Below are 26,430 nucleotides of genomic sequence, written 5' to 3'. Positions count from 1 at the left end.
AAGCTCCCTTCAAGCCTCCTGCATCCTGGGTGCATCCAGAGTGCAGTCCAAGTACAGAGGTTTCCAGGGTCCAGAAAGTTTCCTCCCCCCATGGCCCAGGACCCACGGCTTCTCATTGTCTTCCTCTGAGCGGGGTGGTGGGGTGGGGGGGGCACTGGAGACAGTGTTTTACTGACCAGAATGGCACCACTTACTCATCAGAAAGGGAAGACAACACTAGGAAAATGCTTGGGAAATCCCTTTTAATTATCTTTATCTACCAAAGTGCCAATCTACCCAGTACTTGGATGGCATGGGTGATAGTTTTATCCCTTGAAGCCCTAAGTCAACATATGTTGCAAGTGGAAGACAGGACAAGAAAAGCTTTATCATCTATTGCAGCAAACGGTTTGCTGACTTGACTGCCCAAGTGGCCACTGTAAATGCACAGGAACTGAGAGGTGAGTGATGATATTGAATGCAAGGAAACAGCACTTTGCTACTAACCTGGTAACATGTGGCTAGAAGACTGAGAAAAAATAGAAGAAATTCCAAGGTCCTCCCCTCAAAAGACAGACCTTTATATGCCCAGTGATTTTACTCTCTTAAAAAAAAAATCTATGCATAAACTACACAAAATTATGAAGGAGCATAAAAATTTGAGAGGGGAAAAAAGTTTTATAAAGCAAATATATAGGCAACATATTACCATATTTAAATCGTGTGGTAAAGATAAGGGTGTCTCTTAATTTCTGCATGATTCTTTTCACTTGAGTTGTTTCTTTTAAAAATGATTTTTAAATTTATAGTTAAATTCTATAGTTAAGGGAAATTTAAGGAAATTTTGTTAATTATTTCACAGTTCTCACTCTCTTTGTGAATCTGGTTAAATAGTTGAAACAGGCAAAACTTGAAAATCTGAGCTGCTAAAAAATTTGGTGACTTAGAAATCAATGAGAAAACTACCCCTCTCCCCTTTGCTTGGTTGTCAGTTACTGTCTATAAAGCTTTCTCTGCTCTCCACACCCTCTTTCTGGCTTTCCTCCATCCCTCTCAGCCTCCATGGAGCTGAAGGAAACACAGACACCTCCCTGCCAGGGGCTGAGATGAGATGAAGCTGGGTGAGAGGCAGCGAGAAAGCGGGTCTGACTCTGTAAACATGGGCCTGAGCATCTTCCAGGACTGAATGGCACCAGTCTGGAATGGAGTGGAATGGTTCTGAAGGGAAGAGAAAGTTTAAGCGATGGGGCATATAACCAGTGGGAAAGTGCACAAAAGGGCTAAAATAAACATCTGTGTTCAGACAGCAGTTTCTCCTGATTCATTTACCTGTGGAGAGGTTCTGAACGATGCCAGCCGCGGCCGTGTGGAAGATGATGTCGGCACCGTCATTCAGGTAATGCAGGTTATTGCGACAGTCAAAGCCTCTGTAGCCAAACACGTGGTCGAGAGCCAGCTCCTACACTCCCACACAAGAGGAAAGGGCCCTTAGGGGAAGTACGAGCAGAGGAACAAACCTGCACGGTGGGGACAGCCACTCATAGCACAGGAACCACTCGCTCCTCGGCCAGCTGGAGATACAGGGCAGCCCTTCCTTTAGATACCCAAGATGCTGGGGGGAAGCCTCACACACAGAATTACAACGAGTTTTCTAAATAAGGCTTCCCTGATGGCTCAGATAGAAAACAATCTGCCTGCAATGCAGGAGGCCTGGGTTTGATCCCTGGCTCAGGAAGATCCCCTGGAGAAGGGAATGGCTACCCACTCCAGTATTCTTGCCTGGAGACTCCTATGGACAGAGGAGCCTGGTGGGCTACAGTCCATGGGGTTGCAAAGTCAGACATGACTGAACAACTAACTTTCTAAATAAACTGGATTTGCTTCCCTGCTTCTCAGGTGAGGCAAAGCCTATTGAAGTGATGCCCAGTAAAGGCTGCCCCGAAGTTGCACATCTGCGACTTGGTGGGCACTCTCGGAGGTGAGCAGAGGGGTGGCTCAGGGCTCTTTGCTCTGATTCCCCCGGATGCACCGGGGACTGCAAAGCAGAACACTGAGGTGAATGCCATGCTTATTCTGTTGCTGGGTGCGTGCCCTACAAAATTTATATACCATTTGCATTCTTTTTCCCCTACAGTCTTTCTCTTCTTCCTGTCTCATCTTCTAGGACAAAGAGCAGTGACTGGTTCAGATCAGACCTGTTCTTAATTCAACTTGACGGCTTGGCCGTCAGTGCTGGCAGCTCTCCTGTCCTGGGCACCGTGCTGGTTGGGGTGGGGTGTGGGGACTGATTCAAGATTAAGAAGATGTGGGTCCCTTTCCTATAGGTTCCCTGATTCTAGCCTTTTCTCTCTCCAAAGCTTGCCAGTTACAAACATCAGATTAATTTTAAAATACCACAACACGTCCCTACTCCAAAACACACACTGACTTTCACTACCTATGGGATAAAGTCCAAACTCCTTAAGTTGGCACAATGAGGCCCTGCTCTCTCATCTCCCATGACCTTTCGTCAAGCTGATACGTCCATTTAGCCCATGTATCAGGAGCTTTCCTATTTATATGACTCCTTTTCTTCTCCTTCTTAGCAGCTCCCCTCCCCGAGTCTCTCCCCCCACCATGTGCTTCCCAGAAACTATGTGTGTAATATGTGATCCCCAGTCCCATGGACAACTGTCTCAAGCTGGGCCAATCAGATAGTTTCGCCCAGGAATTTAGAACTGGGGATATGCTGGTAGGCCTGGCTGCCTAATTAACTGAGGAGATGTAAATGCCGGCATCGGACAGCACCACCATCTACTAAAGTAGCTCAAGAAGTCTGCAGGAAAAGAGAAGGATGCATCAGGCACACGTGAGGCCCTGCTGGGCAGAAAGAGGCACTGTCTTGGCTGATGACAGCCTTTCAGTTTCTGAACCCTGTCTTTCCTGAAGTTCAGCTGCATTTCCTGACCTGTGCTGTTTCCATGATAATCACCCCTACCCCTCAATATATTTTCCTCTTCCAATAAAACAAAATTTCACTTAGATTTTTCTGGCCTCAAGGAGTTCAATGTAGTAGGGGACAGATGAGTGTGAATTAATGGCAGGAGAGGGTGGGACACGGCTGCGGAGGAGGGGATGCGGGGTGGGTAGGGGGCAGGCGGGTTTCAGATGGGGAGCCCCAGAGAAGGCTGCACAGAGAAGGTCGGGGGAGGATGGGGTGTGGGGAGGGAAGAGGAGGAGGCTTCTGAGCACAGGGCCCTGAAAGTCCCAGGCAGCTTCAGAGAACACTGATGGCTTCAGGGTCAGAGGCATGAGTTGCTCTGGAGACTCTCAGGTGACAAGTTAGGACGGGGGCTCCTGGGTAAGGTTCTGAAACCATGATCATGGATCCCATCAGGAGAGTGGGGCCCTCCTGGGTCTCAAAGCGGGGTGGAGAGAAAAGAGTTATATTTTCAAGAGCTGACTCTGTGGGCAGCAGGGCATGTGTCAGAGAGGAAAGGGAAGGGTCTGGAGGCAGAGAGAATGGTTAGGAGGGCTCTCTCAGAAAACAGCAGATACCCCGGAGGTGTCATCCTCAAGTCCTGATGGCAGAGTTCAAGCCCCTCTCCACTCACTGGCTTAGTGATCCGGGGCTGGGACCTAACACATCACTAGCCTTCTCTGAGCTACAGCACCCTCATCTGTAGATGGAACGGTAATGGCACCTACCTTGTAGACTCAAGGAATGTGTGAAATACTTGGGGGGAAGTATCAATACATAGCAAAGTACCCAGCACCCGACAAGTGCTCAAGTGACATTAGAGATGGTGAATAAGCTCCCCTGGGCAGCACTAGGTACAGGGAAAAGGGACCAGGTCTGAAGGACACGGGATATTTTGGGGTTAGTACCCACAGGGCCTGGTGGTGGGGCTGGAGGAACATGACCCAGGGGATGTGACTCTGGTCATTGCTGGGGAACACAGTGCTGTGTGAAAGGGACAGGGGAGAAGCAAGAGCCAGCCGGTCTGGTTGGGGTAACCTGAAGGCATCCGTGGGACCTGCAGACGGTGATGTCCACTGGGCAGATCTTAGAACATCGATGGCAGATGGAAGAACAAAATAGTGTAATCTCCTCACCTCAACCAGTTTCTTTTTTTTGGTGATGTTGTTCTTCTGGAGCTTTTCGGGCTGGGGAGCCGCTCTGCTAACGGGTGGTCTGGAACAGAGAGTGTCCAAGAGAAGCAAAGTGTTGAATAAAAGGCAGCAAGGTTGCCTGTCCAATGCAGTCAGCTAAGACCAGCGCCAGGCTCTCTCTGTCCTCCCCTACTTGGAGGACCCCACACCCCTGGGTTTGTCCTGTCCAGGCCCCTCCCTAGCCCCCCTCCCACCCCCAGGAAATGCAGCTTCTGACACTTTGGGCCCTGGATTCACAGGCACGGAGTTGGGCTTCCCTACACGTAAGGCATAGCAGTCAGAGTCAGCCCCTCTCTCCTGGGACCCAGGAAGAACGCATGAGCCAGAGGGGTTGGTTTTAAAACTAAAGAGGCATCTAAGCCTGAGAAGAAAGGGGCTGCACTTCCTGAACCCACCAGCCATTTTCAGATGGGGATGCTCTGTTCAGAATTAGGTGCTCAGAGATCCTGGCGTGGTGTGAAGTAGGACTTACAAGCCAGGCTGGGGAACCGGCCCTGGAGGTCAAGTGCCCAGGTCACTCTTGCCACACAAAGGGCAGATAGGAAGCAAAGGGATGAAGGCCTCGGCCCTACCCTCCAGGGCAAGCTCGTGGTCTGCATTCAACTGCTACCGCCACACTGAAGCTTGCTTTTCCCTGCTCAGCTCTGCAGATTAATTAAGTAATTTCTGTAAGGGGAAAGCCCTCAAGGACTCCTATAAGAGGAGGGCAATTTTTGGGTACCACGAGCTTCCCTCAAACGGGACTTTTCCACATTTAGACACCCTGGGAGAGGCAGGGGAGGGGCCCAGTTCCTGCCACATGTTTCAATGCATTAGCTCTGGCTTTTGGGGCTATGTAAAGAGAAAGGATTACCTGGATCCCCTTGTAAGCAGCAAACAAAGCCAAGTGAGAAACTTAGTACAGTTTAGGGTTGCACTAGCAACCACCTCATTCATGCACAAGCATCGTCCAAGTGAACAGACATTCCTGTGTGGCACACACCATGCTTCCCGAACATGCCAGCAAAGAACTAAAACAGAAATGAAAGAGTGCACCGCTCTACCAAATTCAGAAAGCTCATACCCTGGCGTCTCTGGGCAAACTCTGCACTAAAGCGCCTACAGGATAGGGAGAAAAAAGGAGGCCTTGTCACTGCTTCCGCGCACTCTCTGGGTTGTGCCAATGCGCCGGGGGGCCTCCGCTTAGTTTAGAGCGCGCTGGGGAGGGACTTGTGGTCAGAAAAACAATCACATCCTCCTGGATGTCGGTGGGAGTCAGGCACAATGGCCACTTTGTTTCCGAATCAAGTTCAACTCATAATTTAGCCTAACAGTTCGCAACGTTTCTCGGGAGGGCAGCGTGCCTGCTGGAACGGCTTGCATTTTTGTGTGCGGGAGAAACAAGGTAGCTTTATTTTCTCAGAAGCTCTTCAATCAAAACATGTTATGTAATCATAAGTGATAATTGGACCAAATGGCATCACCGTCAGCACCAAAGAATAGGGAGAGAGCACATCTCTGCAAAGACACCCCCGGCTGACATCACCGCTGCCAAATTGGGCAAGAGCGGGAGGCTGGGGGCAGGCAGTTCTCACAATTAGACTGCATGCATGGTAATTATCGCTTCCCGGGACATCTGCTCTTTCTTCTGTTTTAGTGGAACTTTTAAATGAAATCTGTGGGTTTCTTCTTCCACCTAAGAGTGTCTGCGTGTACCATAAAAGCAAGCCAAGGTCTGAGATGGGAGCAAGGGGCCACGGGAACTAGAGCACGGTTCATACGGCAGAATCTGAGATTACACGCAGGGCTCGTTTTCAGGGCATACACGGGCTGTATAATATGTCGCATATTATACAGTGTATACAGAGTATGCACACAAGCACAAACACTGTGTACTTATATATACAGCGGATTGTATATATATACACGTGGAGGCAATCTGATGCTTTTTTCACCTTGATTTTCAGTAAAAAACTGAAAAGTAAAGCAATCTCAGAATGTTTTCTTTCTTATTTCACAAGCATGTTTACAGCTGTATTGCTTCAAAACTGAAGATGAGGGGGCAAAAGGCAGAAACCTGCATTGTGGCAAATTCAGCAGAGTGTTAAGTATAGACCCTCCACGGCTGTGAATTCTGCATGAACGCTTAGTTCTAGATGCTCATCCAACACCTGGGCTTTTGCAGAGTGCTGCGCATACTTACTTGACAATTCCCTGCCTCCAAAGGAAAGCAAGTTAAAACACAATACAAGCATTAAAGGCTTCTTTCCAGGCATCTATAAACAGGGGTCTTAACATCAGACGTGGGAGGGACTGCCAACAATTTCAACCACAGCCAAACCCTGGAGGTTTAGTATTTTTCAGAGGATCTAAATCCTTCCAGATTCAGATTCCTTTGGAAATGTGACTCTGAAAAGCTTTGCTGAGGTGGGAAAGAGCAGAGTGTGTGAGAACATTCACTCACTTTTCAGTCCAATAAACTCTTTATAGTTGGTTGTTCGCAGCTGGCACCCAGGATGGAGAGCGAGGAAGGCCTTGATCATGACTGGGAATGTGCAGGGAGGTTTAGGGCTGGGAAGGCAATGGGGTGGGGTCGAAGGTGGGAGGAGCAGAGACAGGAAGGAGTCTCACAGGGCAAGTGGGGCTGTGAAGAGACTCTGGGAAACAAAGGAGAAAGTTTCCATTGGGAAAAAATTTAAGGAGGGAACCTGGCCAAGAGAGCAAGTGAACTGGATAGTCAGGAGAGAGGAGGAAGATCAGGCCTGCGCTTGGAGAGGGTATAAGGAAAAGAGGGTGGAGGTGGGAACTTCAATGAGGGGCCTGCGAGCTCAAGCTTGTGACTTGGTATTAAGTAATGAGGCAGCCCCCTTCCTGCCCAGTGCTAGGGGGGCAGCTGCTGGAGACCCACCCCACACCCATGAGTCACCACTCCAGGCCCTGTGTTCCCTGGAGGCACAGAAAGACCATGACAGGTCAGTCCTACCTGTAATCCCATAGCCCAGCAGCTCGGCTGTGGAAGAGAAAGCTCAGCCTCACTTGAAGATGTGTGGAGTGTTACCATGACACAGGCTGTCACCCTACGACAGGCCCCAAGGGCGGCCTGCGCTCAGGCATTCAGCTCCCTGCCCACTGCCCCACCCCGGGGTGCTGGGCTGGCAGAGCGAGGGGCGGGACAGAGCACAAGGTGACCTGAGATGTACGGGCAAGGGTGCAACACCAAGGCTCTTAGGGCAGCTTCTGAAATGGCTGAGGAGGTTATCGAAGTCAGTCACAACCCAAGAGGACTGCAATGTGAGACCCGATTGGGGGGAAGGCTTAGAGAACCGGTGAGAAACAGTCATTCCAGGCAGCTTCTATAAAGAGAGGTGTGGGTGTGGAGAAGCTCAGCTACGTTTAGCCAAGAAATGCACATTTGGAATTGTTTTTAGCGCTGTTAGTCTGACGATGTTCAAAGTGTCCTTGGAGGAAATGTGGCTTTCTTCAGATTCCAAGATGCCTTATTAAAATGCTCTAAGAGTTTTCAAAACGTCTTGGGAAACCCAGTGACCCTGGATCCTGGTTTCATGTGGACACAGGAGATGATTTGCGCCCTGGTTTAGGACTGTCCTCTAGCAAAGATCTGTCTCCCCTATGAATGGGCTTCAGGGATTCAGTGACACCCCCGGCATTCATGTCAAATTGTGTGTGCATGTATACATTGTTCTAGAGAAAAGAGGTATGCTTTAATCATATCATATTTTCAAAGATGTGTGTAGCATGAGAGAGACAGGCTGAGACTGAGCGGGGGATTAATTAAGAACCTCTGCTCTAGGATGAGTCCAGGTTTAGGAAAAGTCTCCAAAGCCATGAGAACTATTTTCAAAACAAAAGGAACTGGATTCTGTCAAATGTAGATCTTTCCATAAGATCACATGGAAAAAACTCAAATGACCTTTTTGGCCAATCCAATATTTATTTGTCTTCTAGAACAGTCTGTACAGCTGCTCAGTGAAGAAGTGGAGTTGAAAGAAGGGGGTCAGGCAGAACTATGGGCAACCCTGAGAGGAGCCTTCCATCTTGAAAATGCTCTTGACTGAGGCCTACAACACAGTCCCTTTTAACAAAATAGAGGTGCAGTTCCAGACTCTGCCATTTTAGGTGAGCAGCCAACTATACGGGTGAAAAATTGAGGGCAGAAAGAAATGGAGCAGAGGGAAGCACAAGGAAAGGTGGACAGGCTATCACAGAGGCCAGAGCCAAAACTCAAGAGAGGGACGGTGAAGACGCAAACTAAAGCAGTGGTTGTAGAGAAGGAGACACAGGAGTAGTTAAAGAAATACAGATGACGTAGACTTCAAGGACACTGCAATTGGTGAGCTCTAGGGGATGAAGGAGGAAGAGCAATTCAGGTGGAACAACCGTTTTCTGCTTGGGCGTCTGCGTGGATAGTGGCACCACCGCCTGAGACAGGAGAAGGTTTTTGAGGGAAGATGGGGAGTTCAGTTTTGGCATGTCGAACTCTGGACATCTATAGGTTGGCCATTCTAGCTGGAGGTTCAACTGAGAGGTGGGACTCAGACATACAACACTAGGAATCATAGCCAATAGGTGGGATATATGAATCAGGGAGAGGGTGTAAGGTGAAAAAAGAGAATGGCCAAAGGTGAAATCCTAAGGACCAACAGCATATGAGGGGCTGGAAGAGGAAGCAGAAATGGGACCCTGAGAAGGAATGGTTGGAGTGGTAGGAGGAGGGCCAGAGGAGATTGTTTCCAAAGGGTCAGGTAGAAGAATATCTAAAACTGCACTGTCCAACATGGTCACCACTGGCCACATGCGGCTGTTGAGTACTTGAATTGTGCCTTGTCCACATTGCAATGTATTGTAACTGCAAAATACAGACAAGGTTTTGAAGATCTAGTAAAAATAATATTTAAAATACATATAAAATAATGAATTATTTTTATATTGATTATACGTTAAAATGGTATATTTTTTGTATTGGGTTAAAAATACAATATTAAAATGAAATTTCACCATTTCTTTTACTTTTTGTAATGTGGCTGCTAGAAAAATCACCTCTGTAGCTTACACTATATTTCTATTGAACAATGCTACTATAGAAGAAACAAGTTTGTCCTTTAAACAAGACGAAGAGAGTAGATTGGAATTGGGAACTAGAGTGACCATGTCAGCAGGGAGAGAAGACAGATGGGATGGCCAAAGAGTGAGGGAGAGACCTGGTGAGGCATGGATGAGAAGGGGGAAAGGGAGGGAAGGTGAGGGGGTGGAATATGTGTGTAGACTCAGCCAATGGATTGTTTTTCTCATGAGCAGAGTTGAGTGGGATGGGAAAGGCTGGAATGTGTTTCTTGGCCAAGGACATGGATCCAGTTTTGGGCAGGTGGCATAGGAGACATGGGGAAGACGAGAAATGATGAGGGAGCTTGGATGGTGGGAAGGTCGGGGCCCCAGCACCACCATGAATAGGAGGAGCTCGCTTCCTCTGAGAGGAAGGAAGGAAGTGAACGGTTTTGTGGGGTGGAGCACGGGAAGGACTCTGGTGAGAGCAACCAGCACCAATGTGATCTTCTAGTCAGAAGAGTGGAGGGGTAGGAGAAATAAAGGATGAAGGGCCAAGAGGACTGGAGGAGTGGCATTTAAGGAGGCAGGAAGTGAGACTAGGAGGGAGCTGAGAGAAAAATGGAGGTGTCTAGGTGTTGGATATCTTGAAGAGGCTGAAGATCAGGTGTTCTGGGAATGAGAAATCTAGAGGAGAGAAGGTTAAGTCAGGGAGAGGAGCTACGGGTGATGACATAAGCCACAGTGTGGCAGGAGCTGGGGTCAGCCAGCTGACCATCAGCTGAACAGAGACAGGAAACTGATAAATGACAGGAACTGGGAGGGGGAGAAGATGGCCGGGCACGATGTGAACTTCAAAGCAGGGGATGGGGCTGTTTAGAGAGCACGCCAGCACACCAATATGCTTTCTACACACCCACAAGCAGCCCAGTCCTCCACGTCATACACCCATGGACATCATGTCAAGGGGTACAGATTGTGCATCCTAACAACTGCTTCTGCAAAGACCTCAGTTATCACATCTTGACCACACAACGGTAAAAAGTGGGAGGGTAAACGACCCTAGTAGCATGCATTCCCTCTAAATGGAGATCCAAGAGACATTTAAACACTTGACTAAAAGAGTAAGACCCAACTTTACCACTATCTTCTGAAAGAGACTTCCTCTGGGTAGAAAAGTGCTTACCCATTTGCGATGTGTTCTTTAGCTCCATGTGTGAGTGGGTTTGAGTCAATTGATCCCACTGTAGGAGTATGATTTCCTAGGTGTGTTAATCTATTAAAAAATCATTTTATAGCACTTCACAGCATTCTATAACATCTCTGCATTTTTACACCCTGGCCCATTCTTTGTGATAAAAAGTGAGCAAGCTATTTTCTAAGGAATGGAAGGCTCAATTCCTAAAATTATCCATTACATAGTCATCACTTTGCTTCAAACAACACAGAAAGTCGAGATCGGAAAAGGGAAAATCATTTATGAAGGTAGCATTAAATTCCCTTAAGAATCACTAACAAACTTTCAGAAGAGTTACATGACTAAAAAACAGGCCTTTGAAATGATGAATAGCTTCTGTATCTCCAGTTCCTTCCACCTTGTTAGAAAAGAGGAAACTTGCCACCTTCTACCTGCTCAGGGCAGCTCTGAGCGTAGAACTCTCCCAGGATTAAGCGGTGCAGTGAAGAAGAATTTAGCTTGCAGAGAAATGCTCTGGAGTAGCAGGGACTCTCCTCCCTCTGTCCACCTTACACATTTACAAACACCCTCCTAGGGTGAGGTCTGAGCTTAGCTCACAGGCAACCTATTCTCAACTGCAGGGCTCTGTACCAAAGTTTATGCTCTTCATGGTCCCTCCACCACAGGATCAAGTGCTTTTGACAGATCTCAGTTATGTTAAGTTCAGCAGCACCTGCCAGCATGATTGTCAGTTTTTAGCAACTCTTCGATACAAGCTTACAAAGCAGCTATTGATCAATGATGACAAAGGGCTTCTGTCAGGCCAGTGGAGCTGAGGAAAGCCCAGGAGAGCTGGGCTGTTTATTCGTTGATATCACCATGGATGGGAGCATTGTTTCGCTTCACCATGTTCATCAAGCCTCAAGCAAACTTGAAATGTGGATTAACTGATTCAATAAAGTATTTTTTAAAAATTTGGGGCAGTTTCTCCCAGTGGACTTCTGTTTCCAAACATAGCACAAAAGGTAAGAAGAAAAACTGGGATTACCTCTAGATGGGGATTTGCTTCAACTCAGGGAAATCTAAACCTTTCCATATTTTTAGACTTTGCTACTTGTGAGCATGTTCTTTATTTCACTATAAACCTGCTATGAAGCTTTGTCTGTAAGATAGGTGTGGTGGCTATAATAATATAGACTTTTCTTTCAGTTCTTTTTGCCTGGGGTTATTTAAATAGATTTAAACCAAATAAAACTTAATCCTTAATGAAAGAGGGGTATGAAGATAGGAAATCATTTAACCAAGAGCAGTTCCATGGCCAGATGGGGCATCATTCAGTTCTACATGGGTCACACCTTCCCCACAATAGTAAGACCACCCATCAGTGCTAACAAAATGAAGGTAAAAGTGGTTTGCTGACAAAGAACAGATTTGTAGGCCATTCTGAGAACAGATTAATTTGCTTAAATAAGCAGAGAAGCCAGTTAAATAAATGTGCCCATTTGTCTACTCACTGAGGAAATATTTGTTCACTATGTACTATGTGCAAGGCACTTTGTGAGGCACAGGGTGGTCACCGTGACAGACACAGGGCTGACCCTTGAGAAACTGAGAGTCAAACAGACAACATTTATAAGTTAGTGGAACTTTTAACAATCTTGACACCATGGACTCATATATTAAGGAACTGTGCATCAAAGGCAGCTATTAGTTTGGGAAACAAAAAACATAAAAACAAAAACCAACCCCGCTTAACATTTCTCTATATAGCCATGATGTACAGTTCTCTTCATAGGATTTTCTTTTTCAGTTCATAAATCTGTTCAAATTGATTCAGAAATGATGTGAGACAGTAGAGGTAGATAAGCTTTAGGGCCTTTCTCATGCAGCCATAAGCACAGTTTAAGAAAAAGTTTGGAAAACACCAGTGCCAGAGTGGAATTTTGAGGTCATTTGGTGCTAGGACTTGTCAGTTCCAAGAGGAGGGGACCACCATTCAGAGAAGGCTCAGAATCTGCTTCTAATCTTGGTTTATAAAAGCTTCTTGGTCTCCTAAGGAGCATATGGCCTAGATTGAGAGTGCATATGCACCAGAGGGACTAAAAGATTAATGTAAGAGTATTCGCAGATTCCTTCTTTATAATCCCCTGCTAAGAATAGTTCTGGCACTGCCTCCTCTGTTCCTCATGCGGGGTAGCTGAGATGGATGGGAGGCGAGGTTGCCTGGTGGGGGAAGGCAGTCTGTGGAGTGGAAAATACTCTTTTCCCTACCCTTCACTCTGGATGATTGGGAAAAGCATTCCACTCAGCATACAATGCCCTCCCCCCGGCCCAGTACTGTCCAGGGGGTGCTCACACCATCCTCTCCAGAGTGAGGCTCTAGAGGGAGGGGGAGGACAAAGACCACCCTTCAGGATCCTGACCTGTCTGTCGATCCACAAGTGGCGGTCACTGAAAGCTAAGAGATGCTGGCAGCCGAATGTGGGTGAATACTGCAATGGGTCAGTGGCGCCCAGGGATGAGTCCCTCCCTGTCCATGGGAACTGTTGGAGGCACTACTCTTTCAACCACATGAAGGGAAGCTTGTAGCATATGTGACTGAGCACGGAAATTGCCTGGCCCTCTAGATCCCTCCTAAACACTCACTGTCGCACTCTCCCTGCCAAAGGGGACAATGACCCTCAGTGCCACAGAGATGGAGCTTAGAAGGGTCTCTCCACTTAACTGGTGTTTGCAAATGCCTAAAGGCAGAATCCTTTAACCTGAGGGCTGGAAGGGGTCAGGGATACCAACTGCTTAGAGACAGATTATGGATATAAAGACAAGATGCTGACAAAATCATAGACTGATATGTAATCCATGGGTGTTAGTGACTGGAAATCAACCTAAATCTTGTTTAGAAGTTTATCCATTCATTCAACAAATATTTATGGAATGCTGGTACTGTTATCAATTTCGAGATAAAGCAGTATATCAGAAATTTGGCTTTCACAGAGTTGACATCCTAGTTGGATGAGGGGATTTAGGAGAATCTAAGCTGGCAAACAACAAAGGCCTGTGACTGTTCAACTCTTTAGGCAATCCTCAGACCTCTAACAAACATGAGTAGGATGAAAAAGCAGTGGCATTAATCCCACTTCTGACACCAATCCCACTTCTGATTGTCTGCAGCCCTTGCCAGAGTACAGTCAGCCCCTTTCCTGGATTATTTACTGTGGTTTTAGATGCAAGAGAAAAATTCAAGGGCAGCTAAATTTTGCACTGACTCTCATCAAGCCAACTCTTTTTGTAAAAGTCAGAGAGATTCTAGAACCAAAAAACAAGGAAAATTGAAACATGTGAAAGGTTTCAAATGTTGGAGAGGTAATGGTAGTGATAATAAAGTTGATATAAAACTTTGCCATCAACTAACTTTTGCTTTAAAAAATAGCCAAGATAGAGACTGATTTCAAAGTTTTAACTGTGAGGATTTCTTCTTTAAAATATGGTTACCATCCCACTGAAGAAAAAGCCCAGAATTAGATGCCTTCACTGGGTGAATTCTACCAAACACTTAAAGAAGAATTAACATCAATCCTTCTAAGACTCCTCCAAAAAACTAAAGAGGAAAGAACACTCCCAAACTCATTTATGAGACCAGCATTAACCTGATACCAAAAACAGAAAAGGACAATACCAGAAAAGTAGAGGCCAAAATATCTAATGAATACAGATGTAAACATTCTCAATAAAATACTAGCAAACTGAATTCAGCAGCACATTACTAGAATCATTCACCATGAATAATGGGATTTATCCTGGGGATGCAGGATGGTTCAACATATGCAAGTCAAGCAATGTGACACATCATGTTAATAGAATGAAAGGAAAGAAATAAATGATCATCTCAATAGGCATGGAAAAAGCATTTTACAAAATTTAATATCCACGCATACTAAAAACTTTTAACAAATTAGGAATAGAAGGAACATATCTCAACAAAATAAAGGCCACATTAGACAGACCCATAGCAAATATCATACTTAATGGTGAAAGGTTAAAAGCTTTTCCTCTAAGATCAGGAATAAGACATGGGTGCCACTTGCACATTCCTATTCAACATAGCTGGGAGTCCTAGCTAAAGTAATCAGGTAAGAAAAAGAAATATAAGTATCAGAACTGGATAAATTATCTCTATTTTTAGATAACATGATTTTATATACAGAAAATTCTAAAGATAATCATAAACCTGTTAAATCTAATCAATGATGTCAGTAAAGTTACATGATACAAATTAACAGAGAAAAATCAGTAGTGTTTCTATACACTAACAACAAACTTTCAGAAAAAGAAAGAAATCAATCACATTTACAAGAGCATCAAAAACAAAATACTTAGGAATAAGTTTAACTCTGCAGGTGAAAATCTCTACTCTGAAAACTATGACAGACTGATAAAAGAAATTAAAGAAGAAGCAAATCAATGGGAAGGTACCTCATGTTCGAAGCATTAGAAGAACGTTGTTAAATTGTCACTACTACAAAAGTCATCCATAGGTTTAATGCAATCCCTATCAAGATTCCAGTGGCATTTCTTTTTACAAGAGGTAGAAGATACACTCCTAAAATTTGTACAAAACCACAAAAGACCGTGGTTAGTGAAAGAATTCCTGAGAAAAAAGAGTAAAGCAGGAAGCATCACACTTCCTGACTTCAAAATATACTATAAAGCTATAGTCATCAGAAAAAATACAGTAGCAACATAAAAGCAGACAAACAGACCAATGGAACAGAATCTAGAGACCAGATACAAACCTAAGCATATACAATAAGCTAATATTTGACAAGGGAGCCAAGAGTACTTAATGGAGAAAAGACAGTATCTTCAATAAATGGTTCTGGGATAACTGGACATTCAGACGTAAAAGAATGAAACCAGACCCATAGCTTATACCACTCGCAAAAATTAACTGAAAATAGATTAAAGACATTTAAAAGTAAGACCTGAATCCATGAAACTCTTAGAAGAAAACACAGGAACAAAACTCTCCTTGATGCGAGTCTTGGTAATGATTTTTTGGATATGACATCTAAAGGACAAGCAATAAAATAAAAAATAAACAAGCAGAACTACAGTAAACTAAAAAACTTCTGCACAACAGAAGAAATCAACAAAGTGAAGAGACAATCTATGGAATGGGAAAAATATTTTCAAACCATATATTGTTAAGGAGTTAATATCCAAAATATAACACTCATACAACTCAAAAGCAAAAAAACCCAAGTAATCTAATTTAAAAATGGGCACAGGACCTAAATAGACATTTCTCCAAAGAAGATCCATGGAAGGACAATAGGTACATGGAAAGATGCTCAACACCACTAGTTGTTGGGGATATATAAACTGAAACCACAATGAGACATCACCTCATGACCATTAGAATGGCCATCATCAAAGAGAGATAAATGCTGGCATGGATGTGAAGAAAACGGAGTCCTTGTGCACTGCTGGTGGGAATGTAACCTGGCATAGCCACTATGGAAAAAAGTATGGAGGAGCCCCAAAAATTCAAAATAAGAATTACCATATGGTCTAGCAATTAACACTTCTGGAATATTTAAAGGAAATGAAAAATACTAAATTGAAAATGTAACTATACCCCTATATTCACAGTAGCATTATTTACAACAGCCAAGACATGGAAACAACCTAAGTGCCCATCAATGAAGGAAATGGACAAAGAAGTTATGGTACACGCACACACACACACGTGTGCGCACAGACACACACACGCGCACATACCCGCACACACGCACACATGCACGTGCACGCACGCGTGCACACACATACACACACATGCACACACACACGCACAGACACACGTGCACACACACGCAATTTCTAGTTATCCATAATTTATAAGTAAACTACATCAAACTGGTGCTAAGACAATACAATTTGACTGTTAAAAACTAACTTTTCTAATTCAAAAAAATTTTTTTTTAAAGAAAAATGACCTTGCCAGTCTGAGATAAACAGGACATGCTAGCAAGAAGCCCAAGGCCTTTTTGAGAGAAGAAAAAATATGCTTTAGTATGGTATTTTGATTTGTAATTAGTGACTATAAGTTCATACAGCTTCTGAGGTGAGAAAACAAGACTGGAGGGTTTAAGTCTCCTTCTTTTAGTAAAGGGTGGAAAATGCTATAACAGGCAAGATGATGCTATAAAGATGGTTCAGAAACAAAAAGGGTTAAGTCCCACATTCTTTCATTCATCCCTGGACAGAGCCCCAGAAGCTGCAAGCCTCAGCACTCGTTAATAAAGGACCCTGAAAAAATACAGACTGCTGACTCAGGTGCATTGAGAAAACAACCCCTAAGCTAACTATTACATCCACTTAGAAAGATAAAAGTTAGTAAATAATGCCAATTTCCATAAAAACAATTCAATTTGTATTTATTTTTTCTTTCATCATAAATTTGGGGTTTTGTCTGAATGAAGGGTCCAACTGAATATATTAAATAAGAACCTCCATTATTACTATTCCTCATGCAGATGGTTAATTTAAGCAGTGAAGTGAGGAAGAGGTGGGGACACAGCCCCACTGGGAAGACTAATGTGTGGTCAGCATATTTGGATTTTAATAAAAGACTGTATCCCACACATCTGGAGATACTGTTAGATCCTATCTAGAAAGTAAGAAAATGCCTTTTGTGATTCACCTCTGTGGTGATCACCCAGTTACCATGGGATGCAAAACAGGTTGCATGATAATTTTGATTCATACTAAACATTAGATATTGGTACCAAACAATTCTATAGTTTTAAGTTTCTAATTTCTTGATTTTGTCTTAATGTGAAAATAAAAATCTCTGGAGACGGACCAAAGATGTTTAAATGTTATTGATTTTAAAAAGCTGTACTGTAATTCTCATCTCTAATGAGTCGATTCTTGTGGTACCCCTAGATAGTGATGTAAAAACTATGGCTCATCAAAACTGTTCCACTTAAATTAGGTAAAGTTTTAAGTGTCTCTAATAATTCTTGATATTGATTTGGATGTATTTACTGACATCTTTGATTATATATATACACACAGTTATAATATTAGGTAATAAATACCTGTACATATCCAGAAGCATTTACAAAGGACGGTAATTACTGTTCAATATTAAAGTGGCCTGAATTTCTCTTCGATGATAATGATACTAGTTTCCATAAGAAAAGTATTCAAGGAGAATGAGCTGGTATTTTCCGTGCATCCTTCCATAACTCCTGTCTACCCTCTGTTCTGCTCTGTGCCCTCCATGGCTGCATGACACAGACCGCATCAATGCACTGCCTTGCCCTTCAGGTACAGACTGGATTCAGCTAGAGAGGGGCACCAGGAGACCAGCAGGTGAGAAGAGAATGCAACTGAGGCATCCATTCCCTCAACACCTCCTTTCTGGGACTCAGATTATCTTCAACCCTGCCCTCAGGTCTCAGCACCTGTAAGGTGACCGCTCCTACAGCCACCTTCTCCACACCTGGGCAACAGCTTCCTGCCCTTGCCCTTCTGGTCGTTATTACTGCCGAGGTGCCGCACCACCTTCTCAACCCTGCCCACATCGGTGTCCTTTCATTAAGTTGTCCCCACATGAGTTCTTTCTCAGAGTCTCTCTCTCTCTCTCTTGCTGAGGCCACAGCTGACACAGGGAGTTCAGACCAAGTGTGACAGATTTAGGTTATTTTTGTCACTGCCTACCAATCTTATGAAATTCTATCTAAGATACCAGAAGTCCTATATTTTTATGGCCTTTGAAGCCAACTTTACGGAGCTTGAGCCAAGAATCAAAACGAGAAAAGAAATATTTCTGATGTTTTAGATAAGACTATCCAATATATAACACAGTGCATCAAAGACGGGGGAAAAAAGCTTCTATTAAAAGAAAGCAGAAAAAGACTTATATTTAAAATATCAATATAACTTCATGACTTTAAAAAGAGTCAGTTTTTTTTCATTTTAGGTATACAATAATTTAAGCAATATCCCGTCACTTGGAGGAACAAATTAATGTGCCCTCAATAGAGACCAGACTCCCTGCTTGGGACAGGAAAACCAGAGATAAGCGTGCCTTCTGAGCGCTAGATGAGACTTCTAGACTCCCCTCAGCCATGTGCCACATGTGACCGCTGAGTGGAAGGCTGACCCAACAGCTCACCAAGCCTGGGGACTGGCTGGACAGGTGTGGCTGGGTCAAGGAGGCCAGGCCCCCAGGGTAGTAGAGCAAAGCTGAAGTGAGGATGCTCGGTGAACACCTGGAAGGGACTACATATCGATAGGTGTAGCCTAGTATTCTTTTGACAGCATTTACACATTTGTCTCAGCTTTCCCACCTCTCAGAAGACTGAAACTGAAGATCATATGGCTTTTGAAAAATAGGAACTCACAAGGTTATAGAATTATACCGAAACTCATAACCCAAAGCCTCCCAGCTACTTAATCTCTGACTATCATAAAATTTAGGAATTAGGAATTCAGTTGCTTAAAAACTGTTGGATGCATAATGTGCAGCTGCCTTCAAGGTATTGTTCTCAATATGACAGATGCCGCACTCATCTCACAGGTTCTAAGGAGGAAAGGGAGGTAAACTGAAGGTAGAACGGCCTGAAACACTGATAGGAGGCAAGATAAGCCCCCTGCCCTGAGTGGGTATTCTGAGCCTAGGTCTCTTGTGATCCTTGAGTATTTATTTCCAGTTAGTCTTACTGGTGCACGTCTTGGCACAGGTGTTAGAACAGGCACAGGAGGGTATTTGCAGGTACACACAGGAGGGAACGGTGAAGGGAAGGTCAAGGCCACTCCGCCTCTTGAGTCAAAAGGAGTGGTGCCAGGGCTCACAGTCCCGGTCCCCTGGGCCCGACATCTGAGGCCCAGAGCATTTGCCTCTCTCTTTCATGCCAGCTGCTGCAGTCCATGGAGCCCATTTTGGGGAGCTCACCCCAGGTGAGCTGTCTGCCTGATACTGTTAGGAGCTCCCCCCACCCCAAGTGCCCAGGGCTACCCCCCTTCCCTGGCTCATCCTGCTTTCTCACAGATTTTCTGAATGCTGTCTTGCCTGGCACCTCTTTCTCCTGCAGTTCAGAAGCTGTCTACAGTCCTGTCTCTGAGATTCAAGCTCCCCTAAATTAATGGCCAGGATTGGGGGGGACTATTGTTCTCAGTTCTGATTAGGAACTGATTTGTCCCCACGAAGGCTGTGAACTCAGACACTACTTACGGCTCCTTCTCCCTTGGCCCCTTCCCGGCATGGGCCTGCTTCACTCCCAGCATGCTGTGCAGCTGGAACCCTAGTGTGGCTACAGCCCGCCCTGGGAACTGATGCTGTCAAGGCTTTTTTAAGTTATCAAAGACGCTGCTATCTATAGAAAAGGCTTGACTACTCCTCTGGACCCTCTTTATACCTTAAAATTGTATTCTTCACTACATGTTTTCTTCATCACATCCTGCTAAGAATTATTTGTTTCTGAAGGTGAAAGTGAAAGTCACTCAGTCGTGTTTGACTCTTTGTGACCCCATAGACTATACAGTCCACGGAATTCTCCAGGCCAGAATACTGGAGTGGGTAGTCATTCGCTTCTCCAGCGGATCTTCCAGACCCAGGAATCGAACCGGGTCTTCTGCATTGCAGGCGGATTCTTTACCAGCTGAGCTACTAGGGAAGCCCATTTGTTTTTATATGCCAGTAAGGTGCTAAAGTGGGCTTCCCTGGTGGCTCGGACGGTAAAGATCTGCCTGCAGTGCGGGACACCCGGGTTCAATCCCTGGGTTGGGAAGATCCCCCAGAGTAGGGCATGGCAACCCACTCCAGTATTCTTGCCTGGGGAGTCCCACGGACGGAGGAGCCCGGCGGGCTGCAGTCCAGGGGTCACAGAGAGTCGGCTATGACTGAGCGACTAAGCACAGCACAGACAAAGTACTAAACTGCCTACTCCTGTATCTCACAACACCATGAAGCACTTTTCATCTTTGGTATTAAACAGTTAACTCTGGGTATGCTAATCTATGACAATTTTGTGTGATGAAAAAAATAAGGCAGCTTCAACATTCTGGATTTTAAGACTCAAAATTTTTAGGGTCCTCTCTACCTTTACCTTTCTTGCCAAGCTTAGTCACTCAGTTGTGTCCAACTCTTTGTCACCTTTTGGACTGTAGCCTGCCAGCCTCCTCTTTCCATGGGATTTTTCAGGCAAGAATATTGGAGTGGGTTGCCATTTCCTTCTCCAGGGCATCTTCCTGACCCAGAGATCGAACCTGCATCTCCTGTCTCCTGCACTGCAGGTGAATGCTTTACCCACTGAGTCAACTTTCTTACCTCTTCCTAAATTGGGCAGGTATGAGATTTTTATAGACCTGCCCAAAGAGACAGCAAGACCAAAAGAGATTCAGATGAACCTCACTGTAGGTTAGAAACTAACTATAGTGTTTGGATTTAGGAATGTGATTAGATTTCTATGTCTAGTGGCCAGTCAACTTCTCAGCATGATGAATCAGTAGGTTGTAGCAATCACCCAGAAGCAACCTTGAAATAACAGCCAAGTCAACTCATTTCATAATGTTATATGAAATGGGAGAAGTTGGGTAATATTTTTTATTTTTTTAAAGAATGTGTAATTTGGGTCAAATGTTTTTTAGAGTGGATTATTTAGGTATGGGGGGGAGGGCTTCCCTGGTGGCTCAGATAGTAAAGAAACTGCCTGTAATGTGGGAGACCAGGGTTCATCCCTGGGTTGGGAAGATCCCCTGGAGGAGGGCATGGCAACCTATTACAGTATTCTTGCCTGGAGAATCCCCATGGACACAGGAGCCTGGCAGGCTACAGTCCATGGGGTCGCAAAGAACTGGACATGACTGAAGGACTAAGCACAGCACATTTAGGTGGGAGGCTTATTCGTGTATTATGTGCTTATGATCTTTTACAAATTTTCTTTATTCTTAGAATTAGGTCCTTTAAAAACACGTCCTCTTTGTTTTCACTAAAAAACCATGTTGCAAGCAAAATCAATTATAATTTACAAATTATGCAGAAAAATCTCTAAAATTTTTAATCAAAAGAGAACTCTGAACTCCCCTAGTAACATTTAACAAAGATGCTAGGGAAGAGTTAGGAATTTTTTTGCATCAGTTCAATCTTCGCACACCCACCAATTATCAGGCTTATTTTAACATCTGGCACTGGACTGAAGCAGGAAGGGAAATGCTATTTTATTTCTTTGTATTTAAATTTCTACCTAATACTAAAAGGTAATAGAGCAGATTTATTAAATATTTATTACTAGTCAGAAAGCCATGAAAGTGAAAGTGTTAGTTGCTCAGTCGTGCCCAACTTTTTGTGATCCCATGGACTGCAGCCCACCAGGCTCCTTTGTCCATGGGATTTTCCAGGCAAGGATACTGGAGTGATTTGCCATTTCCTTCTCCAGCAGATCTTCCTGACTCAGGGATGGAGCCTAGGTCTCCTGCAATGCAGGCAGATTCTTTACCGACTGAGCTTCCAGAGAAGCCATACTAAATGCAAAACAATTTGAATCCTATTAAAAATACATCATGGGACCAGGGTACTTGTGAACACTGAACCTCTGTCAATGGAAAGAGCCCACACGGAATTCTTAAAAATCTTTGAGATCCATGAAATTCTGTTTACATGCTAGAGTTTTTATTCACTCTTTATCCTCCTTTGTATGAATATGATAGATTAAGTAATTGTAGTAATTATGAACATTCTTTTTAAAGAAATGCTTAAGTGTTTTACCAATACATACAATGGCACAGCAGAAAGGCCCAGAATAACAGAAACCCTCATTCTACACAGAGGATCCACAGCAACGAAATCACTTTGGTTAGGCCTGGAATGATCAAACAAGCCTGAACAAATCTGGGCGGGTGAAGACACAGTAAGAGAAGGCACACCAGGTAGTATGGTGTAGTGCAGAGACTCTGGCAGAACGGAAAATTATTTTTCATAGCCCACAAGTATTCCTCCGGGACTTTAGAAGCCTGCCTTCCCTTCTACCTCCCTGGTCAGCATGCTCCCCCGCCATCAGCCGTCAATTCAAGATAGGTTGGGCTGTCCTGACAACCTCTCTAGGCAAAGGAAGACCGGTAGTCTCATCAAATCTCACGTCTCATCAAGTCATTTTCCATAAACAACTTCTGCAAACTGTAACGCACCCTTCCCTCATATTGAAGGCTGTAGGAAACTTCCTTCAGCTCAAGCCTGTGTACAGGTGAAGACTCTGTGCATACACAAAAATAAAGATGGGCTAAAGTAGCAACTTTGGGGGCAAAGAAAATGCGCTCTGGTTTCAATGAGTTTCTTGTCATCAGGCGTCATAAGGGCAAGCAAACCCGGAGACAGCATACCTTTCTTCCACCGAAACTTCTTTCATTTGCTGGTGCGGTTTGGTGCCTTCCATTTCCCTGATGCTCACAGCATAGATCTTGGTGGTGTAATCAATAGCCTTTTCTCTAGCGACGTCACTGTCATAGCCTCAAACGACAGAAAGACACAGGAGGAGAGCTGGTTTGCGATGGTGCAGGAGGGGGTGGAGGAAGGCAGGGCAGGCACGTGACACTGAGCTCACCTCCATCTTCCTCTGCGTCGGTGTCCGACTCCTCGCTGTCCACCAACTTGCTCTCCTGGGTCCCCACAAACTCCCGCGTCCAGATCATCAGGGCCGTGTCAGCGCCGCCCACGGTGAGCAGCACAGAGTCGCTGTGCAGCCACCTCACGTTGGTGACGTGGGCGCTGTGCCCCACGTACTTCTTAAACCTCGCGTGCTGGCCCTGCGGTGTCAGAAAACAGCGATGACCCCGCTCGGACTCGGAGCCTCATTATTCTAGTTTCTGGACTAGTTCATCCACGTTATCGTCTAGAGTGGCTTCTACAGGATACAAATAAAACAGTTCACGTGAGTGGGAATTTCCCTATGTTTTTCTAGAGTGTAAACTCCATGAGGGCAAGGACTAGCTCTCTTTCTTCCCTAAAACATTTTCTGCCTCACTGTAAGTTCTCAATAGTCTGTGAGGGAATGAATGAAATGTAAACTATAGAACCTATTTCTGGACACCTGACAAAGTAGCCTGAGAAAGGATAAAAAGCTTGTTTCTGCCTCTCTCAGATGTCAGACGTCTGCTCTCCACAGGTGTCTAGCGTGAACTCCGGATGGTGAGTCTGGCTGACATTTGAGATCAAAGAGTCTCCCGGGTCATCCCCCTCAGTGCCTTTTTTTACCACAGTCCAGGTTGTGACAGACGAGCAGGGCCTTCTTATGATCCTGGGGCAGCAAGGAAGATTTAAAAGCAAAGCAACAGTTTCTGTCACGGACACTGGAAACAATTTCTAACACTAGAAACACTTAAGTAAATTGATGTTAAAACAAAGTGAGCTCAAAGAGAAGGGAAAAAACAAACAACAAAACTCCCAAAAATAAAGAACATAAACTGAAAAAATACAATTAATAAACAGGTTGACAAGTCACTTTAAAAAAAAAACAACACAAAAAACCAAAGTAAGCTCCTTTTAAACAAATATAACCCCCCTAAAAAAGTTCCACAATTAAACAACCTTCAGGTTATATCTGAAAAATTAAAATAAAATTAAATACATATGTATTGAACTGATTAGAGTAGGTCAAACTCTTAAAAAGCCAAACATAACCAAATAAATAGAACCCGATTTATTAGTCTCTATTGAAAGCTCTTCAGTGGCACCCAAGCCACACCACCCCAGTGGGAAAGGCTGAGTGAGGTGAGAGCAGTTGTTCTCGTCCGGGTAGTCCTGACAAGCAGTGAGAAGCCCAGGCTGGCACCAGGGACCAGCTTCCATTTTCAGGGCATGAGCCACAGCCTGGCAAAAATAGCTTCAGTGGGAGCACCGAAAGAGGGAGAGACTTTCCATCCTCTCAGCGACTCCCAGGGAATACCTTATGCAATGTGGAAAGCCACATGAACTTTCTGAGGTCATGCAGGGGGCACTGGTGTCTCAGATGAAAACTTTATTCAGTCGTTGACAAGAGGCTTCCAGAGAGTTTTGGATGGGCGGGCTGGGAAACCTGAAACCAGCGCAGACGCATGGCAGGAGACACGGGCAGGGCAGGGCAGTACGTGACTTTGAAATACTCATGGTCACGATCTCTGTGTATTTGGCTGACTTCTACCTGACAGCTGAGTGGAAGTGCCCACCCCTCAGCAGAGTACGGAGTCTAGACAGACTAGGAAGCAAGCAGGCAGGCAGCATTTCTAGGAAGCCCTCCAGAGCCACTATTTGCTAGAGAAAATGGCAGAGCCAAGTAAGGATTTCTAAGGAAGCCACTGTGTGACCATGTGAGGTCCAGAAGGCATGGAAACAGAGAGGACGGTCAGAGTGGTGACAGCCACGTGTCCTGCTGGTCTTCCTGTTGGAAGTGGGAAGCGACCCATCTTGACCCGCTACAAATGCAAGTTGGTCTCTTGAGAAGCAGAGAAAGTGAAAGAGCTTGAGAAATCCCTCTCTCTACTCCTGCATCTAGGTAGAAGAATTCAAAAGGAAAGATATAAAGGAAAAAACACTCTAAAATGATCAGAATTAGGCTGCAGGGGAAAAGAAAAAGAAAAAGGAAAAAGTTCTAAGTCACTGAAGTTGTTTAACAAAGCTGAGATTATTCCCATAGAGATTATTCAAGGTTCTCAGAATAGGAAACCAGATCCCTGCTCCACAGAACAATGGGAATTCACACAGCTTCTAGAAGGTTCCAGGAAGCCAGCTGCTCCCCTTGGAGCAGGGTGTTTGGTGGTTCCCTGAGGGCCTATGGGTGGAGCCTCCTGGAGGCCTGGCACAGCTGGGTCAGATGAGCTGTCTTTCTGGGTCATCATGCCAAAATACGCACTTTTGTAACAACCATCAGGACTCATAACCACAATCTTCCTCTTCCACTGAGTCATGAAAGAACAGAGAATCTGAAATACGTCTCCAGAGTGCTTGTTGTTAACTGCTTTTAAGAAGAAATTCGTGAGAATCTGATGAAAGCTATGTACCCTTTCTCCATATTTATAACATTTTACGCACAGTTTCTCTGTCTGTAAAATTCTACATACAAGATTCCTCTTTGATGAATCTTTCTCTAGAGCCTTTGACATTATGAGAAGGACACTTAAGAACTGGAGGGTGGATTTTTTTAAAAAGTAAACATTTACATTTTTAAAATGTAAGCAACATGGTGGTATTTTAGCCTCTCTGGTAGAGTGAAGGGGAACAGCTTTGGAAAGGAAGGGAGGTCATGGGAAGAAAATGGATGGTGTTAAAGGACAGCATCAGTTTTTCTGGGACGTGGTTTAAGGTAGTGGACAAATGGATGGGCTCTGACAAAATAGAGTCTATTTTATGGACTCTACTTTGGAAACAAATGTGGAAACAATATGATTGTCAGGGGACTAGTGCCCCACATCAAGATTTTAAATTGTAAAAGTGCCTATGTAATACACGGATAGAAAAAATGCCTAGAATAGAGACCTACTAACTCAAAGGAAAGGAGAACAAGGAAAAAGGTTAAGAAGAAGACATGATATTAGAGTCTAACAAGTGGAACTTGAATTTTGGACAGAGAGCTGTGTGATGATGATATGGTCTTGCAGGTATCACCAAGACTTGATGACATGATAGTCAGTGCGAGAACACTGCAACAGCATGGTGTCTTAGTTTGGTAGGGTTGCCATGAAAAACGCCACATGTTGGGTGGCTTACACAATAGAATTTTATTCCACACAGTTCTGTGGGCTGGGAAGTTTAAGACCAAGGTGCCAGCCAATTTGACTCCTGGTGTGGGCTCTTACCCCGGCTTGTGGACCCCTTATATGAGCATGGAGAAACTTTCTATCTAGCCTTTCCTCCTCAGCATGTGTGTGCATGGGGAGAGTGAGTGAGCTCATTGGTGTCTCTTCTTATAAGGACACTAATCTTATTGGATCAGAGACCCACATTTATGACCTCATTTAACCTTAAGTATTTCTATAAATGCCCTCTCTACATATCCAGTCACATTGGACATTAGGGCTTTAACATAGGAAGTTTAGTGGGGACA

At 44.6% G+C, this 26,430-nt stretch overlaps 1 protein-coding gene across 9 annotated transcripts in view; it reads right to left on the bottom strand.

Annotated features, from left to right (window-relative positions):
- The window catches only part of EML6 (EMAP like 6), a 279,303-nt gene that overhangs the window by 18,047 nt on the left and 234,826 nt on the right, over nt 1–26,430 (bottom strand). For 8 of the 9 annotated variants that reach the window (XM_070478386.1, XM_070478384.1, XM_070478387.1 and 5 more), the window contains 4 exons: nt 22,957–23,158; nt 22,736–22,862; nt 4,075–4,153; nt 1,309–1,438 (listed from right to left, as the gene is read on the bottom strand). In XM_070478386.1, coding sequence (XP_070334487.1) covers nt 1,309–1,438; nt 4,075–4,153; nt 22,736–22,862; nt 22,957–23,158 — 538 coding nt within the window. Of the gene's footprint in view, nt 1–1,308; nt 1,439–4,074; nt 4,154–4,984; nt 5,142–22,735; nt 22,863–22,956; nt 23,159–26,430 lie in introns of those variants that run through there. The other variant, XR_011492041.1, reaches the window with a different exon arrangement.

Source organism: Odocoileus virginianus, chromosome 2 (genome assembly GCF_023699985.2).
Source record: "Odocoileus virginianus isolate 20LAN1187 ecotype Illinois chromosome 2, Ovbor_1.2, whole genome shotgun sequence".
NCBI classification, from domain to species: Eukaryota; Metazoa; Chordata; class Mammalia; order Artiodactyla; family Cervidae; genus Odocoileus; species Odocoileus virginianus.
Note: the sequence above shows the minus strand (reverse complement) of the source record. Positions and strands in the feature narration are given on the sequence as shown.